Source organism: Artemia sp. Qi Xiang Cuo, chromosome 7 (assembly GCF_049724085.1).
Source record: "Artemia sp. Qi Xiang Cuo chromosome 7, ASM4972408v1, whole genome shotgun sequence".
Taxonomy (NCBI): Eukaryota; Metazoa; Arthropoda; class Branchiopoda; order Anostraca; family Artemiidae; genus Artemia; species Artemia sp. Qi Xiang Cuo.
The window spans coordinates 243,134-263,678 of record NC_142800.1 but is presented as its reverse complement, the minus strand read 5'-3'; the positions used below and the strand labels follow the sequence as shown (position 1 = coordinate 263,678).

The 20,545-nt window shown below is 34.5% G+C and overlaps 1 protein-coding gene across 1 annotated transcript in view; it reads right to left on the bottom strand.

Moving 5' to 3' along the window:
- LOC148949834 (RAS guanyl-releasing protein 2-A-like) overlaps window positions 1-20,545 on the bottom strand; it is a 290,916-nt gene that overhangs the window by 184,191 nt on the left and 86,180 nt on the right. Inside the window, exon 4 of the mRNA XM_089091320.1 lies at window positions 15,328-15,859. Within this exon, the coding sequence (XP_088947446.1) occupies window positions 15,328-15,859 (532 nt within the window). The remainder of the gene's footprint in view (window positions 1-15,327; window positions 15,860-20,545) is intronic.

Genomic DNA, 20,545 nt, shown 5'->3' with positions numbered 1-20,545 from the left:
AACAAGTTCCAGCAGTGACATGACTTGGTTTAAAATTGAATTGTGTCTTAATTTGTGTAGAAACGACTCCATTCAAAGCTGCAGAATCCTGGTGACTTGTTGCAAAAACAAGCAGAGTTTTGACTCGGCACACAAACAAGCTACGTCTTAACTCGATTTTAAAACGAGCTGACTCCAAGCTGCGCTTAGTCCTCTCTCTCTGCTGACTTTTGTAAGAAAAAGGTGGTCTTTTTAAATCTGAAACATGTGATGATTCTCGATTTGTATGTTCGGAGGCACTAATCGGGTTCACAATATTAGTTTTTAGCAGAAAGATGGGCCGGTAGCATGTTGCTTGAATCGGAAATACGTACCGATTTTAAACGTTTATGTTCAGAGGCATTCAGTGGGCCCACAGCCCCTGCAAAACAGAAATAAATGGATTATTAGTCGTTATGACTGGAGGCACAAATTCACCCAAGATTCGTCCAAAACTATAAATCGTTCTATAAATGACAAAATATAATCTTATTTAAACACACTAACAGTTACAACAATAACAACAAGAAACCCGAAAATATTCTTGAATTAGACACACGGAATAAAATACCTCAATGTTCAAGAGTACCCTCGGAAGTGGGTTCAGGATGGTTTCAGCTCCTGCAATTAAGCAGCCTGTCTGCAATTAAGCAGCAATATTCAATTCTTGAAATTTGTAGCCTTCCTCTTAGTCCACTCCTAATTTCATAGTAAAAATTATTTACTATGACTATTATTTATTACTATATATTACTATAATTACTATAATATATATCAGTGTTCTACGATTGTTTTTCTTAATTCCTGTTCTACTATTTTCTCTGTTCCTGCACTATTTTCATGTTTTAACTGTATCATTTTTCATTTTTCCTGTTATACCATTTTTCTTCCTTTTTTTCGTGTTCTACCTTAGCACTATTCACCTTGATTACACTATTGTATAAATTTTTATACTGTACAATTTATTGTATAAATATATATTAATATATATTACTATAATATATATTACTATATATTACTATTATAACTATATAAAACATTATTTTAAAATTATTACCGAAAACAGTTTCTAATCGAAAATTTTTACCAAACATTCAAACATTTCCAAAAATTCATATGGTAATCCAATATTTTAGTTTTTGAAGAGAAAAGCTATAAATAAAACCTTTATCAATACTTTTACAATTAACTTACAATTATAAACTATTTCATTGAACAGCAAACAAACCAATTTGATCCCTCTTTACTTTTCTTTGGAAAACTATTTTTGGAAAAAAAATTTCTTTTAAATTAACAATATTAAAGCTCTATTTGAAAGAGTTCACTCATTTGGGACTTAAATCATAATTGCGCATTATTGAATTTTGCATAACAGCTTCTAATACACTGAACAGGGGATTTGTTAGCAAGTCATCAAGGAAGGATAAACGAAGCCTAAAAAATGGATTTATAAGCTTAAATTTTCGTGTAAAGCTAGTCAAACAATTTAAAGAGAGGGTAAGTTACCCCTCCATCGTCCCACGCTCATTGCCCGCTTACAGGAATACGTTTAAACTAAGAACTACAAAATAGTTTATAGCAGGTGAGATGCCGGGGGAGGGGTAAGGGATACATTCATGAATTAGCATTTACAGAAGGAATTGGAGGTGGAGGAGAAACTGCCCGAAATCAAGATCTTTCAAAATAATTTTGTTAATAAAAATTTATAGCTGGATTTCACTATTTTGGCATTCCACACCCCCTCCTCACCCCAAAATATACCCTTGTCCTTCCGATCAAACTTAAGAGAGATACAATGTATCCTCAACCTGCCTTCACTTGATTGAATATATTTGGACTTAACATGAAATGTTGTTGGGAAAGAACTACCCCCATCCCTCATTGATGACCTCAAGTGCTAAACAAAAGAATAGAGTCTTACTCCTACGGGCAAAAAGAGGATGGGACGGTAGGAGACACTACCTCAAGCTCAAGATTCCTATGAAAATGCGAATCCTTTTGAAAACCTGACCATTTTGGTAAAAACTATTTTTAATTATTGAAGACTCCTTTCCCCGAAAACAATACTCTTCTTCGTGAATAATTGTATTGCGCCAATGGTCATAGGAAACTAACAGAATACTTCTTTAAGCGGTTTCTTTAGTTTTTTTTCCGATTTTTAGTCCGATTTTTAGTCCGATTTTTAGGTAGCCAAAATTAGCGCACCTCAATAAACGGCTCATTTTGGCTCAGGATGAACCGAAATTTATTAAGGAAAATTATCATCAAGAAATGTCTGTTCGGATTAAGCTTCTGAAAAGTCTTCTAAGAATCAGGCAACTATAAAGGGAAAGCCTAAAGTGATTACTTTTTTTTTCGAATTCAAGCAGGTCGTGGTGAAAACAATAGATAGCCTACCTCAAAAGAATTAACTTGTCATGCCCATTCTAAATATATGAAAGTCCCCAAGTTTAATGTTACTAATAAAAAAAAATACAAGCCTGAGATAATTTGCCTGATTTTTAAAAAAGTAGGGAACACCGCCAAAAGGTCAAGCAATCTTAATGAAAATCATAACATCAGATTCAGCATATCTGAGAACCCAACTGTTGAGGCTTCACGCTCCTATCTACAAACATGTGGAATTTTGCATTCTTTGGCAAAACAAGATCACTGCTGCGTGTTTTTTTTGTTTGTTTTCTTGTTTGTCGGTTTCCCCAGGGGTGATTGTATTGAACCATTGGGCCTAGAAAATTGAAAGATAGCTCATTCGAAAGGAAATAAAGGTTCTAATATTCTTTTTTAACCACTGAAAAAATTGAAGGGGATTTTGCCCCCCTCCCACACCCTTTTTCTCCAAACCCGTCTGAAAGAGTATATGAAAGGGATGTACCAGCGGGTACAATGGGTCCAAAGGGTCCATCTGAAAGAGTAAGTCTGAACTATAGCTAAGTCTTGTATAGCATTAAAATGAAAGAAGAAAAAAACTATAAATATACGAGCACACCGTAGCAAGACCATGTCCAGGAGGGGGGATTAGGGTGTTTGAACCTCCCGAAATGTTTGTCCGAATCGTAAAAATGCAATAAAACTGAATATAAACAGATTTTTAATGCATTTTTTCTAAGTTTTTTTTAATTCTCTGCAGAGGAGAGGAGGATTTTACATGGGAGAATTTACCATATTGAGAAACTTCTATGGGGAGGGCTGTTTCTGAGGGTGATCTTTCCAGGGAAAATTTTATTCTAGGGGGGGGGGATTGCAAGAGCTCCTTTATGAAATCCTTCTCATTTGTCGTACTTTATCTTTGGCCTGGAAACGTTTTTACACGTGGAGACGTTCTGCGGGAATTGTCTTATTTTCATTTTTCCGTGGGGGAGGAATTTTCTGCGGGAGAAATAATCCACGGGGAAATTTTTTGCGGCGGAAATTCTACGTGGGTTATTTCTCCGTGGTGATAAATTTCCATTGGAGGGGTTGGGGGTATTTCTGGGAACAATTTTCCACCTAAGGGTGAATCTCCAGAATGATTTGAAAGACGATCAAAATTTAAATAACAAACAAGTCTTTTTAAAATGAAAGAAGGCCCAGAAAAATTTTCCACGGGAATTTTCTGGGGGGAGTTTTTAGCGAGGACGGAATTGTTTGGGGGGGATTTTCTAGGGAAGGATTTTACACGGGAGAAACTTTCCATGGGAAATATTTTCTGGAGGGGATGGAATTTTTCATAGAGAAGGGAGGCAGATTTCCCGACATTATTTGAAAAATGATCAGAAACTGAACAAAAATACAAGGTTTCTGTATATGAAGGGGCTCTCTCCTCCTTAATACCTTACTCTTTACTTTACAGTTTGAGTTTTTGTTCCAATTCTTTAAGAACGTCTCCTGAGACACAAGATCCATTTAACTGAAAAATGAATCTTGTTTTAAGTACTAAAAAACTTCAGCGTGAAGAGCAAGGGATTGAGGAGGGGGCAGGCCCTTCAAATACGGAATAATTGATGTCATTTTAATTTTAATTTTGCTCCTTAATTTCAGCTGTAAGAAACTTGTTTTTTTTAGTCAAAATAAGATCAAAAATAGGATGCCTGTAAAAAAAACTACATGTGGATTTATTATGCAGCGGGCCATGCACAACAGATTCAATATGCTTAAAACTATTTTTACAAGCTTTTGCTTTTACATTTTAATTGTAGTCCCAAATTTCCAGGGGGGTCATGGCCCCCCTACCGGCACCCATGGTGAAATATGGTAAAGAAGCGTAATAAAAGAGGCATTGGCTTGGTGACTGTGCAGAAGCACAGGGAAAAACTAAAGCAAAAATACAAAAAGCTTGGAAGACGACGACTTGCTAAACATTTATTCAACTTGAAGGAAACCTCTCTTCAAGAAGAGCCTACAGCAGAACTCCCAAGACTGAAACTCTTAGGAAGTTGTTCAGACGAATTAAATAGATTTAGACTGATAAACAAAGCAACACGGGCAACGGAGGAGAGGGCAAATACACATTTTATGTTTAAGTTTAATTAATCATTTTCTTTCTTTTTCAATTCTATTCACCAAGACTTTCAAATTAAAACACACTGAATTTGCCTTAGGAAGAAGCATGTGACTTATGACCCTTCAATTTTTATCTTAATTGGTCCCTAGTAGAAAAAATAGCATACAACTATAATTCATTCTATTCTGTAGCGTAAACCTTGAAAAAAACTAGACTTTGATCTATGAGCTTCTACTTAGTCACTGGCAGATCCAGAGATGGGCCATCCCCCCTAAACATTTTCCTGGAACCGATTTGGTCAATTATTGGCACTCTTGCCACATTGCCCTCCACCCCCCAAGATTCTACTATAGATTCGCCCCCGTATTTAGTGATATTTCTGCAAATAAAAACACCACAATTATACAGGCAAATGAAACAGGCGAATGTTTTATAATAGCGGATAAATATAGGAAATGCTACCAAAGCTAGAAAGATTCTTCTTTGAAGCACTTCTGCCAGAAATAGTTGATGGTAGGGTTCCAAAAAGCATGGACATTCGGGAACCATTCCTTTGAAGCAATTAACTTAGTTTCGAATAGATATATTTCTTTTTATTCAATGAATTCAGCTTGAATAAATTTTTGAACCACGTACTATCATATAAAAAAATAAAAATAAAAGCCGTACCTCCACAATTCATACTGTTTTATCATTATAGTTCGTTTAACTTAGGTTTCAGCATAAGTGAGGAAGCAGCTGTTTTGCCTATTTTTTATGGTTTTATTAAGATTGTTGTTACAAGATGCCGTCGTTTACTAAAAGATGGGTTCCTTATCTTCTTTTTTTTGTACTTGTCATGTTCATTTTTATTTTGCAGAATTTGGAACCTTTTTAAAATCAACAGACCGATCCTATAGTCGGACTTTTACGTTATCAATGGGATAATATGGAGACAGTAGTTGTAATGGACAACATTTTTGGCTCTTTTGGAGGGAGAAGGGATGCAGCTGAAGAAATATACTCTGTTTGGCCTTTTCAGTTATTTATTTGTCCTCTTTCTATGGCTTCTTTTTTTAAACAATGCTTTACGATGCAGTTCAGTACAATTTTTCTAATGATTAATATAACTATTTAAAGGGAATATCATACGCATTTACATTTAAGGGATCTGTCTTTCACACATATACAGGGCTCCTCAAAGGGGGAGAGGGTACAAGGAGGTCATATACCGGACAAGGAGACGTTGAAAGTAGTAGTAGAAGAGTTGGTATTAGTAATAGTAATAACAGTAGTAGTAATAGCACTAGCAGCAGTAGAAGCAGTTGCAGCATGTACATAGTGCTCTTGAGTAAGTTAAACCTCCCCCTCAACATATCCTATAAGTTTTCAATTCAATGCACGAAACCAGCCCGATGATATTACTGATATGCTCCTTTGACAGCTTGAATGCAAATAGTGTCTTTTGATTTGGTTAAATTTTTTCCTCGATATTTCCTGAAAACTTTCCCCGTAATACCTTTATACCACTGTAATAGCCTACCGTAATAGTAGCGGTAGGAGTATTATTAGCAGTAACGACAGTAGGAGTGGTAGTACACTCTAAAAAATAAATTGGATTTCCAACTAATTTTTGCTGGAATTTAAACCGGTCAAAAAAAGACCCAATTTTTTGTTGAAATTTTGATTCGAGTTTGAAGTCCATCAAATTTTTGAAATTACTAAAATTTATGTAGTTTTCAGCAGAAAAAATGTAGTTCCCGACGAAAACAGACTTTATTAATCAATATTGTTTGGATTTGTATTCTATATCAAATTTTCTTGAATATCATATTGAATTTGACCAAGGTGACATTTAAAGTAGTATGTCATATAGTAATTACAATCAAAGGTTGGAATTACGACAGAAAAAAAGAAGCTAATTGTCTTTTTGAGTAAAAGAAAGAGTATAAAATTTGGGTTGATTGAGTTCAATAAAGTTTAATTTACACGTCTACAAAGTGCTGACGCAAAAATTGTCTACAAATATTATATTTGCATAAAACTATTATTGGCAATTCTGTTTCGTAATACATTTCTTTTGTGACTTTCCTAAGCTAGAAAATTTTTGAAGCTGCTACCCTATTCTTAAAAATATCAATGATCAACACATGTTACCCTCTGTATCCAATGTTTTTGCAACTAATACCAAGAATCCTTGTGTGATTTTTGTTGATAAATATTACAAACAGTTTTTGTTGAATCTCAAACAATTTTTTTTACAGTGTAGTGTATGCAAGTATTGCCTTTATATCAGTTGAACATTCGACCCAAAAGCCTAATAGCCAAGCGAACTTCGTAGCAAACTTTGACGTCTTAGTTTTTACCCTGATCCTTAGTGTGATTAAACAAAAAAAAACAAGTTTTTTAAACTGGAAGTAAGGAGCGACATTAAAACTTAAAACGAACAGAAATTATTCCGTATATGAAAGGGGCTGTCCCCTCCTCAACGCCTTGCTCTTTACGCCAAAGTTTTTTATTGTTTACGTTTATTGTAACGCTAAAGTTTTTTTTCTCACAAATAAATTTGTGAGACAGAGTCAAACTTTAGCGTAAAGAGCGAGGCGTTGAGGAGGGGACAGCCCCTTTCATATACGGAATAATTTCTGTTCGTTTTAAGTTTCAATGTCGCTCCTTACTTCCAGTTTAAAAAACTTGTTTTTTTATTTAATTTCTGATCGTTTTTTAGTTAATGCAGCTTTTATTTTGGCTCACCGTCATTGAATAAGTAAACAAAATTTGCATAAAATTTTTACTTTTCTTTTGCTAAATGGCTGTCTCTAAATTTGGCTCTGACGTAATTTACAAATTAACTAATGTAACGAACTTCTATATTCGTATATTTTTCTTCTAGCAAAAAATACAAAGTTGCAGATTTTTGAAGATACGAGCTAGAAACCTATGTAATAGGGTTTTTCGATAAGCTGAATATGACGGTGGGATTTTCATTAAAATTCTTTCACTTGTAGGGGATGTTTCCCCCCTCTTAAAAAGATCAGGTAAATTTTCTCGGACTCGTAGCCTTTGATGAGTAATACTAAACTTAATAAAATTTATATATTTAGAATCAGCATTATAAGCCCATTCTTTTGATACATTTATTAACATCAAAATTCCGTTTTTAAAAGTTTCGATTACTATTGAGTCGTATCGCTTGTTTTTTTTTATTTTTTTTATTACATATATGTTATTACGTATATGAGGGGGTTCTCCCCTTAGTCAATACCACGCTCTTTACGTTAAAAGTCAAAAAAAATTTATTCACAAACCCCTTAATCAAAAAGGTCGTTTAATTAGAAAATATAGCTATTTTGAAAGCACTGAAAAAAAAAAATGTAGCGTAAAGAGCAAGGTTTTGACTTGGGGGAGAACCCCCTCATATACGTAATAATTTCTGATCGTTTTCATTTCGAATGTTGCTCCTTATTTTCTGTTGAAAAAACTTGTTTATTTTTAAAATTTAATTTCTGATCGTTTTTTAAATAATGCTTGGAAATCCGGCACCCCCTTCATAGTAATGTCCCTGACCCCAAAGAAACATCCTCCACTGAAAGATTCTCCCGATTAACCCCCTCTTCTATCCCCCCCACCAGAAAGAAAATCCTTCCTGAAAATGTCTATACTTCCCAATAACCAATACAATATGTAAGCAATAGGCAAAGTTCATAACTTGCACCCCTTCCCCTGGGAACTGTGGGGTATTAAGTCATCCTAAAAGACATATTTATTAAATATTTGACTATGCTGAACAAAATGGCTATCTCAAAATTTCAATTGGGTGACTTTGAGAAAAAATGAGTGTGGGAGGGGGCCTTGTTGCCCTCCATTTTTTTTGGTCACTTAAAAAGGGCACTAGAACTTTTAATATTCGTTCCATTGAGCCCTCCCGCGATATTCTAGGACCACTGGGTAAATACGATTACCACTGGGAAAAAGAAAAAAAAACAGCAAAAAAAAAAAATAAACACGCATCCGTGATTTTTCTTCTGGCAAAAAATGGAAAATTCCACATTTTTATAGATAGGAGCTTGAAACCTCTACAGTAGGGTTCTCTAATCCGCTAAATATGATGGTGTGATTTTCATCAAGGTTCTGAAACTTTTAGGGGGTCTCTCACCCTTTTTTCGAAAATCAGCCCAATTTTCTCAGGCACGTAACTTTTGATAAGTAAGATTAAACTTGATGAAACTTATATATTTGAAATCAGAATTAAAATTTGATTCTTTTGATGTATCTATTGGTATCAAAATACTGTTTTCTAGAGTTTCGGTTACCATTGAGCCGGGTCGCTCCTTAGTTACAGTTCGTTACCACGAAATGTTTGAAAAGAGGATAAACATAATAGCTAGGTCCTACTTGAGGACGTTAACAGAATTTTACCTCAGGAGACACTAACATTTTGTGAAAAGCAAAGATTTCAAGAAGGACAAGAATGGAAGGAACTTATAACCTTGGAGAAGAACGATTCTTCTAATTCATCATCATTCATAAAGCATGTTTTTGCTGAATACTTATATTTACTCAAATGTTTTCCCATAGCTAACTCTGTTGGGATACTTTCAAATTTTTTTGGACAGAGTTAAATTGGAAGCAAGTCTAAAAATTCAATATATAAATTTTCGAAGCGCAATAAGAATTTTGCTGGTAAAGTGTTTAGGTTAGAAGAAAGGATGAATTACACTGTTTCTGTATCTTTTTTTTTCATACCATGCCGAATAATTAATACTACAAAGTATTTTTTTTTCTTTTAAGTTAATAACATTATTTTATATTTGATCATGCTATGTAGGGAAAGAGGTATGAAATGTGTTTTGCGCAGTATGCTTGGTTACGACCTAGTGATATACGTATTTTTATTTATATAGGGCGTGTTGTTTCTCTCCACTCACTGTGATCAGTTTTTGTGTACCAGAATAAATTATTTTTTCAAAATTTAATTAGCGCTCTTTAAATTTTGTGTTGAGATGAAGAAATTGTTGGCGGTTTTCAATAATAATTTCTGAAACGCAATATAAGTAAAGAGCAATAAAGTTTCAATCTATTAAGCATTCGGCATGGAAGGAGTTTTCGTAAAAGCTTTGGAAGGTGCTTATTCAGCTGAAATTTGAAATTTTTTGCGCTTTTTATAAGAATCAAAGGGATTGACACCAATCTGTTTCCCTCCCAAGCCCGTTTTCACTACCCTTCTCCCAGAGACATTTGGTCAAAATTAGCCATTTTGTTCAAAATGGTGAAAACGTCATGAAGTTTCACCGTAATATCTTCATCCTTTTTTTTGTTAACCCAGGATATAACCCTCTCTGCCCCGCCCTTCTCAATCATAAATACTGCATGGAAACAATCAATAAATTGCATAATTTTTCATTCTTGTCCCTGGGTCTATTGGGGGCGAGGCATAATAGATATATGAATCTGAGTTGTCAGGTATTTAGCCCCCTTCCCCTCAATTACTTTCCGACATCCCTTTCAACAATGCCTGAAAGTTTCACCTTAATACCATCGGCTCTTCTAAGGCTATTGCTGATAGAAATTTTTAACAACCCGCATGCAAACAATATGCTCTGGTGTTGATCAAAAACATTTTTAAAATTGCCTGAAAGCAGTCGCAATTGGAAGTGGTCATAGTCGCAAGTAGTCGCAGTCAAATTAATGAATGGTCGCAGCCGTTGCTAAAGTAGCAGCAGTAGGGGGTCTGAAAGTTTCAAGTTAAAACCCTTAGCTATTCCTAAGATATTACAGATATGCATTTTTTATAAGCCATTTGTCCATAGGGTCCTTTGATTTAGTTAAAAAATACCCCTCAACATTCACTAGCGTTTCGCGTTGACACTCTTAGTCTTTTGGGACACATGTGGTTTGAAACATTCCCTCCTTTCTTAGTGATAAATTTTGTGTGTAAACAGTCGAAAAATTGCATAATTTTAACTTGCCAAATAATTTGCCCCAAAATAACCGTATTCTTTATTGTCAATATTTTATCAATCATCCTTACAATTTTTCTCTAAAAAATTATATTTCAGATTTTATTCCTCCTTCCATATAACCAGGATGCACACAGTGGTTTTTTATTTAGTTCGAAATGCGCCTAAGCATCCAATTGAGTTTCACATTTAGACCTTTACTATTTTGTGACACAACCAGGTTTGAACATTTTTCCCTTCCCTAATGACAAATCCTGTGTAAAAAATCAAAAAATTGCATAATCTATCAATTGTCAAATAATTTACCTCTAAATAATATGGGTGCCGGCAGGGGGGCCATGCCCCTCCCCCTGTAAATTTCGTACTATAAAGTAATTATAAGCAAAGCAAAGGAAAGAGAGCAGAATAAAGAAAAACCATGGAAAAAATGTGCGTTGTTCCATTGTTGGCTGCCTGCGAATAGATTTTGACCCTTAATAAGGAAAATGCAAGTTCTAATTTGTGACTGAGTGACCCTCTTCTAGTTTTCCAGAAACATTTTTGCTATATGATTTGGTTCGAGCAACAACAAAAAAAAATCAAATTCTTCATAGTAACAAATGGTAAGTAAATAACGATCCTTGTCAATAACGAAAGTATTAGAGTCTAACTATTGATAACATTAAATCAAAGAATCAGCTTCTTATGATGGTCCTAAATATGTATCTGTTAATTAGTAATTAGTGCAGTTATAAGCACACAATAAAGTTCTTATGACTATAGTAAATAACTTAATAAGGGGTAATTTTGGTAAAAATATTCTTTCAACTTTTGCTTGCATTGCAAGAGTACCCATGAGCTGATATATGAAGCCACCATAATCAGAAATGTTCCCCTAAACGGAATGCTGGGAATCTTTTCCCCCTGAACAGATACATTTTTTGTCTTTTCCAGGAGTGGTGGTATTTACCTAGTTGCCACTTTGAAAAAAATTCAATTTTCTACGGTTATGAAGTATAAAGGTGTCAAATATATTGGTTTTTGGTATTCAAAATTAAACCGAAAATATTTTATGATTTTTTTTTTTTTGATTTTCTTAATCTTATTTTTAACGTTTTACTTTGACCAAACTACTTTGATAATGCGTTACTTTTGATAAACACTGAGTAGTCTAAAGGCATTATATATTTTGCTGTTTGATAACCAAATTCAAAACTGTCGATATTGGTAAAAAATTACCGTCCAACGCTTCGACATTGCTCAACAGAACAGACATCTGGGAGTTTATATCTAGTATTTGTAAGTAGGCTATCTTTTCGTCTATTATTTTTCAATTACTTACTTTTTTCATTTTCATATACTTTTACTTTAATTGATATGCTTATTCCATTGCCTTTAGAAACATGTTTGTCTCTAAGCATCATTAAATAAAAAAAAATAAGAGTTTTCAACTGATAGTAAGGAGCAGCATTAAAACTTAAAACGAACAGAGATTATTATGTATATGAGTGGGGCTGTCCCCTCTTCAACACCTCGATCTTCACGGTAAGTTTTTCGGCACTTTAAAAAAAAGTTATGTATTACTCTAATTAAACGACCTTCGTGTTTCAGAAGGGGTTTTTATAGAATTGGGACAAAATTTGAAGAGCGAGGTGTTGAGGAAGGGATAACCCCCCTCATATACGTTTTAATTTCTCCTTACTTACAGTTCGTTACCACTGATGTTTTTTCTGCGTTACCAAAAGTACTGCATTCATAATTCTTTACAGTCTCATGAAATGTAATTAAACAAATAGAAAAGATTTTTCAACTAAAGTAAGGAGCAAGTTTAAAACTCAAAACAAATTGAAATTACTGTGTATATAAGGGGGACTGCCCCCTTTTCAACACCCTGTTCATTAAACCAAAGTTTTTTAGAGCTTTGAATTCTTTTTTCCAATTGCAAATTTTCTTTTAAAATTTGAACAAAAGCCATACTTCACAGTAAAGAGTAAGGGATTAAGAATGAGATAGCCTTTTGATCTTTTGCATAACTGAACTCATCACAAGCTCTACAATAGGATTTTCTTATCGATAAATATATTGCATTCATTTGTTAAATACATTGAAGTACTTCATATAAAAAGAAAAATATTACCAATTTAAACTACTGAAAACTAAGTTCCTAGCAGTATTTGCCACCCCAAAGAAAATTCCTGGCGGAGCTGATGATGGCCTGCCTTGTCTTTTCCACCTCTGTGCTGGTAGACATGGAAACGTAATATTTTAGCTGTATTGAGAAACATTTTGATTATTTCCGCCTCCCCTATACCTCTTTTAATATTTATCTGAAGCCTCATGAAGAGTAAGCAGTGTATCCATTAATATGTACTTTTTTAGCAATCTACCCTATCCCCACCTAAATAATTACTCCCTCGCCCCTCATTGTAGCTGATACGCAATTACAGATCACCAAACGTAGCCTAATTTCATTACAAATAAAGTGAATCAACTTGGTTGAATCCAGTACTGCCACCGTTTGGCATTACTTCTTTTGCAACTGGGAAGTATAAAATATAGTTATTGATTCTTTTAAATCAATTGGCTTCTCATAATTTGAAATTGATTGCCAATTCATCCTCTTTGGGGTAAAGCCGTAGTTTGGTGCCATAAAATGGCAGAAAACTAGACTTTCCTCTGGCTCAACGTGTATGCTCATTTAAAAAAGAGCTTTCAATTTACGTTTGAATGAGCTCCCTCCCAAGTATCTTGGACCTTCCCTTTGATACAATCAACCCTGGGAAAAAGCAAAACAAATAAACAGGCATCGACGATGTTTCTTCTGAAAAAAAATGCGACACTCCACATTTTGAAGATTGGAGCTTGAAATCTCTATCGTAGAGTTCTCTGATATGATTTTTTTTTTATTAAGGGATTTTCAATAAGATCGCTCACATTTCTGGGGGTGTTCCCCTTTTTTCAAAAACTAGGCAAATTTTCTCAAATTTTTAGCTTTTGGTGGGTAACAATAAACTGAAATAATTTTATATATTTAGAATCAGCATAAAAAGCCAATACTTTCGGTCTAGCAATTGTCAAGAGAATTCCATATTTAGTTTTGATGAATATTTGCCCAAGTCACTTTTTACTTCCAGTTTTTTTATCACAAAATATTTGATAAGGTTCTCCTGTGACAAATTTTTTTTTAGTCTGTTCATTTTATTTAGTTGAACAGGCTAATAAAAAGAAAGAGGATCAACTTGACAGCTGGATAGTAAGTTTAAATTTAGTTTTTCTTTCGCTGTCCTGTAATTTTTTAAATGTCTTAATATAAAAGGGATTTAAGTTCTAAGTGGAGAACTGTCCTGTTGTGAAAGAGGTACATTTTACATGGCCGGTCTAAAATCAAGACGTGGTATATATGCAGGCAGGATGATTTTTGAGCATCTCTACTCTTTCTGTAAACTATTCTAAGGAGTAGGAAATTGCATAAAGACAAGTCTACATCTGTTATAATCCATGGAAGCAATAAATCTTTCTATAATTTTGGTTTGAATCCGATTTTCTTTTAAGATTAAAGGCATAATAATTACATATATTATTGATTAAATAAAGTGATCCCTTTGCCAGGAACCCTTGTTGCTTAGAATATACTAATGTTGAGAGGGAAACAAAATTCTACATATGTGTCCGCTTTTTACCTTTTTTGCGATTTTGTCTTTTAAAATCAGGTCAGAGCTTGAAACCCTGCTATTCAAATTTTGCAGAGTCAAGTTAAGGACCGCCTTCTAAGCCCGTTTGTATTCATCAAAAGATAACCGCCCCGTTTTTGCACAGTAAAATCTCTTCTGCATAGCTAATTTTCGGTTTTCATACCGTCCAGCCTTAACAGCCGATTGGTCGAATATACATGTTAAAATAGGTTTAGCAATATGTTCTAAGATCTTATTTGGCCAAACTCTTCGACACTTTCAGGATATTTGCATGAGCCAACACATACACAAAGTAAGTCAAACTTGCAGATTCCAGCACAGGAGCACTTTCCAATACACATATTTCTACATTTGCAATAAACTGGAATATCACTTATAGAAATCGTCCAGCGTGACAATGGATTTGTCAGAGGAATAAACTCAAAAGCGTCGCTGCATATCCATCTAAAATTTAGGGGGTCTAAAACTATTGGTTCACATTCCGTAGCCTCAAAAATCATTCCTCATTAATATACAACTGTAGGGATGTGATATTTATACTTTTTTCAGAGGGTGGAAGGTTTATCAACGATTTTTCAGCTTTTATTATTTATTATCCTTGAAGTATCATGCCAGTATTCATAATAACACCAAGACCAAGACGACAAGAATAATTGCAGTGCCATCTATTTATGAGGAATTCTTAAGTCCCAACTTTGACCTCGTACTAAGATATGAAGCGCACCTGTGACAATTCCCGAAATAAATGAAATCACTATGTTCAAAACTATGATTTCCAAAAGTCACAACTGGTATACGAAGCAAAAATCTTTAATCGTTATTTGAAGACTTTTGCAACTTCGGCTCTCCGACTAGTGTTGAAAATAGTGCCCTGCGTCAACTACCCTGGCATATGGTTAATAAAGCCAAGGTTTCATTATGTATTTAACCCTACAAAAAACTTATTAGGGTAAATATTTACCTTTCAGATACATTTTCTTGAGTGTTAAAAAAATTAGTCAATCTAAGAGGATGTAATTTCAAGGAGTCACTTTAAATACCAATTTCTAAAAACCCTGAAAGTTTCATTTATTAGTATCTGAACTACTATTTTAGAAAATCGAGGGAAGTAGTGTTGAAAAAATAATTATGTACCCTAACTGTCTCTTAATTTGAAGTTCAAACATTTCATATTTCGCTTATGAAACTTGATTTAAGAAGAGAAGAATAAGGAGCTTACCTTAAAGCATGGCACACTTGTCTACGATACAAGCAAACAGAGCAATGCCTACCATTCCTATAGCACAAGTCATGTTCACTTGTTTGTCCGTTGCCATATCGGCCCAGGTTTTTCTCAAAGGCACTATTAATTCGACCGAGTGAAGAGAAACTTTCTCTTCTTTTCGTTTCTTCTTTTACTTCCTTCGAATATTTCTGCCAAGACTTTCGACGAGCCTGAAGCTTCTGATTCGGCTGCAAGAATTCACCGTCTAATATTTTTTTTTGGGTAATTTGTATACGTTCAAGATTTTCACGAAACATTCTTTCGTACACTGGCTGGGAATTATCTACTTTGGGCTTTCGATGAAGATCACCTGAAGAAGTTAACTTCTGAAAAAATTTATGAGGATTGCACATAACAGTTTTTTCGGCGTCTCTATAGAGGCCAAAAAAAGTTTGAGCAACAGTTTCTGACGACGTAAACCACTTATGAACCAGAAGGAATGTCCTCGGGAAATATGCAGAATTGGCGTTAACAGAACCGTCTGGACCTATAATGAAATAAAAAATCATGATTGTTATAAATTGTACCTGTAAAATTATAAGGATTATAGCATAGAAGCTATAATCAAATAGAAATTGGTTTAAAGTTATTAGTGCTATGTACGAAAAGAACATTTCTGCGGTTAAGGTAGGAAATGAGGTTAGTAACTGGTTTTGTATTAAATCAGTGGTTAAGCAGGCTCGCATTCTATCCCCCTTTATACGGATCATTTTGATGGACTTTGTCCTAAAGAGCACAGCAAAGGCAATGCGAGAACATGGAATCAATTGGGGAAGTACAACTCTCCAAGACTTAGATTACGCTGATGATTTAAGCGTCTTAAATGAAAATCTTAGCAAAATGTACGAATTTTGGACGTTTTGAGGGTTAAGGGTAAAACTTTAGATTTCAAATTAATGTTGAGAAGACTAGAGCGCTAAGACTAGGAATAAGTGAAGGTGAAGAGGCGTTTTTGGGTAATGAGAAAATCGGTCAAGTGAATAGCGTCACTAATCTGAGTAGTCTCAAACAGTTCGTGGTAATGAACTTTAAGTAAGGAGCGACCCGGCTCAAAAGTAACCGAAACACTAAAAAAAAGGGATTTTATACCAATAAATACATCAAAAGAATCAAATTTTTATGCTGATTTCAAATATATAAGTTTCATCAAGTTTAGTCTTACCCATCAAAAGTTATTTACGCGCCTGATAAAATTTGCCTGATTTTCAAAAAAAGGGGTAAAAACCCCTAAAAGTCATTAATCTTAATGCAATTTCCACCATCAAATTCAGCGCATCAGAGAACCCATCTGTAGAGGTTTCAAGCTTCAATCTGCAAAAATGTGGAATTTTGTATTTTTTGCCAGAAGAAAGATCACGGATGCGTGTTTATTTGTTTTTTTTGTTGTTTTTTTTTTCCCTGGGTGATCGTATCGACCCAGTGGTCCTAGAATATCATAGGAGAGCTCATTTGAATAAAAATTAAACGTTCTAGTGCTCTTTTTAAGTGACCAAAAAAATGGAGGGCAACTAGGCCCCTTCCGCAATCATATTTTTCCCTAAGTCACCCGATAAAAATTTTGAGATAGCCATTTTGTTCAGCATGGTCGAAAAAAATAATAACTATGTCTTTGAGGATGCTTAATCCCCCACAGTCTCCGGGGGAAAGGCTGCAAGTTATGAACTTTGCCCAATGTTTACATATAGCATTGATCATTGGGAAGTATACAGACGTTTTCAGGGAGATGTTTTCTGGTAGTGGGGGGGGGGAGTGCATCGGGTGTTACTAGGGAGGATACGGCGCCGGATTTCCCAGCATTATTTATAAAAAAAGGATCAGATATTAAATAAAAAAACAAGTTTTCACTGAAAAATTTTCAACTGAAAACTTTTCAACATCAAAACTTAAAACAAACAAAAACTATTACGTATGTGATTGGCTTCCCCTCCTAGTCAATACCCTGCTCTTTACGGTAAAGTTGTTTTAGTACTTTCATAAGAGCCATTTATTCTAGTTAACGGCCTTTGTGATTAAGGGGTCATTCTTAGAGAATTGGGAAAAAATTCGAACTTTAGCGTAAAGAGCGAGGTATTCACTAGGGGGGCGAACCCCCCTAATTAATATACGTAATAAAAATATACGAATATAGAAGTTCGTTATCTAAGTTAATTCGTAAGTTACGTATATTTATAACTAATAAAACTTTCGTAAATAAAATTAAACAACTTTCGAGAAAGCCATTTAGCCAAAAAAAGTAAAACTAATATGCAAATTTCGTTTTAATTATTCATATACGGTGAGCCAAAATAAAAAACTGCATTAATTTTAAAGCGTTCAGAAATTAAATTAAAAAAAACAAGTTTTTTTAACTGAAAGTAAGGAGCGACAATAAAACTGAAAACGAACAGAGATTATTCCGTATATGAAAGGGGCAGTCCCCTCCTCAACGTCTCGCTCTTTACGCTAATGTATGGCTCTTTCTCACAACTCTATTTTTGTAAAACAATAAAAAAAACTTTAGCGTAAAGAGCGAGGCGTTGAGGAGGGGACAGTCCCTTTCATATAAGGAATAATTTCTGTTCGTTTTCAGTTTTAATGTCGCTCCTTAATTCCAGTTAAAAAAAACTTGTTTTTTTCTTATTAGTAAAGACGGTTGGTGCAGTAAAGATGTTAAACTAAATAATTTCTGAGACCACACTGGCTAATCATGATAAAATAAAAAATCGCGAAGAAAGGAAGAAAACGAAGACAATTAACAGCCAGTGAAAAAATAATCAAATATTTCGGTCAAGACCTCCGCTTGACCGTCCAAAGTGCAGAATAAAACTGATAAAAATATAAAAACCAAGCCTTAAAATAAAATAAAAACACCAAACTAAATTTGAACGACCCTTTCTTAGTAACGGTGAAAGGGTAACTGAATAAAAACACAACACACAAGTCTAAATGGCATTTCAGAATTTCATTTTGCGTAAAGCACTCTTGAAGGCTAATCGCTTTCCAGTTTGACTATTATCGGAGACTCGATTGCATTATTCGATTGCACAATATAACTTTGTGGATGTATGTAAAAACGATCAGAATTAATAATTTCCTCATAAATGGGACTTACAAAAATTTCTCCAGTATCCCTATTGAGAGCTACCTTTTGGTGAATGTGCTTTTTTATTTCAACTGCCTCCCTGAAAACCTGCGTGAGACCTTTAACAGGTGCAACAATCGAGGTTTCGTCAAAAAAAATGAAATGGTATGGACTCTTATACACATGTTGTGCCAAGGCGGAATCAACAACCTTCGGCCTTTGTCATAGCCTCATGGCCTTTTCAATTGAGGACTTGCGTTCAGACAGCCTCTCCCCTAATTGCTTTTGGGTTCTACCAACATAAAAACTGCCACAAGAACAATGAATTCTATAAACATCACTACCCAGTATGGGGCTGGTTTTATCTTTGCTGTTGTTAAAAAAAATTCTGTATAATATTTGAATTCTTAAATTCGACATTAAGTTTATGTTTTTTAAGGATTCTTTTCAATTTGTCACTCAATTTTGGAATGTAGGGTAGAACAGTGAAAAGTTTCTTATCATCCACCATTGGGACGGTATCTGTTGGGGTTTGTGGATTTGATGCATTCTTTTCTGTCTTTTTTCGTCTTTTGTCTATAAGGGTCTCAAGAATTTTTATAGGGTAGCCATTGCAAAATAAAATGTCCTTAATATAGTTTAATTCGGAGTCTATGTGAGGCTCTGAGCATATTTTTATTACTCGGTCAACCAAAGAAATAACAACTCCTCTTTTTATGCAGGGAGATTGGTTGGAGGAAAAATGCAAATACCTATCGTTGTGCGTAGGCTTTCTATAAATAGAAAATTCAAGGCCGGGAAGTGTTCCTCAATAGGGACACTGGAGAAATTTTTCTAAGTCCCATTTATGACAAAATTATTAATTCTGATCGTTCTTACATACATCCACAAAGTTATATTATGCAATCGAATAGAGTCTCCGATAACAGTCAACCTGGAAGGCGATCAGCCTTTAAGAGTGCTTTACGCAAAATTAAATTCTGAAATTCCATTTAGACTTTTGGTTTTTATTCAGTTACCCTTTCGCCGTTACTAAGAAAGGGTAGTCCAATTTTAGTTCGGTGTTTTTATTTTATTTTAAGGTTTGGTTTTTATATTTTTATCAGTTTTATTCTGCACTTTGGACGGTCAAGAGGAGGTCTTGACCGAAATATTTGCATAATTTTTTAATTTTTTCACTAGTTGTTAATTGTCCTCGTTTTCTTCCTTTCTTCGCGATTTTCTGTTTTAAGACGTTTTTTTAACAAACAAATTACATGAATAGATAATTTTCTAAACGTAGAAACGTTAACACGTTAGAAACATTTTCTAAACGTTAAAAGTAGAATAACCAAGGCTTGGGGTGTTTTTTCACAGTTACAAAAAATTTTGGAACAACAAGAAGATAAGCCTGAAAGCCAAAATTAGAATATCGAAATCTACAGTGATGCCATTGGTCAAGTCAGTGCTTCCATCTCTACTATAACTTAGAGTAGACTACTTTATTTTGAATGTTTCTCCTCTAATATTTTTAGACCTACTTTAGTACTTTATTTTACTTTAAATTTGGATTTTCCACTTTTTTCATTGCCGAGCCTGTGGATTTTTGTTACGGAAATAGGAATTTTGGATACAACGGCGGGATTTCGGCAAAAGCGATTGGCAAACATTCTAGTTTTTGCCGGACTTGGATAGACCCGCGAAATTTGAAATAAAATAACCAACGGGGAAGGACTGAAGGTTTGATTTTTGGAATCGGGTGGCATCCATCAAGACGCCAAGTAGAGTGCTAGAGTTCACTAGCGTTCTTCATGTCATTCGGTTTATTAGTAGGAATGACCTAATGAATACTGGGCGAAGACATGTGCTGCCATCTACAATTTAGTCTAACGCTGACGAGACATAATTTATTCAAGGATTATCGATCCACGAACGGGAGAGAATTTCTGAGAACTTGATTTGCATAATCGAGGGGGATATATTGATTGACTCGAGGGGAATTAATTTGTTGTTTCTAAGGGGAATTATTGATTCACGAAAGGGGAAGTAGAAATGACATCACTTGTTTCCTAGGAATTATACGGGACTCTAAAGAGATAAATTAATATTCTATTTTTAAAATACGGCTTCTCT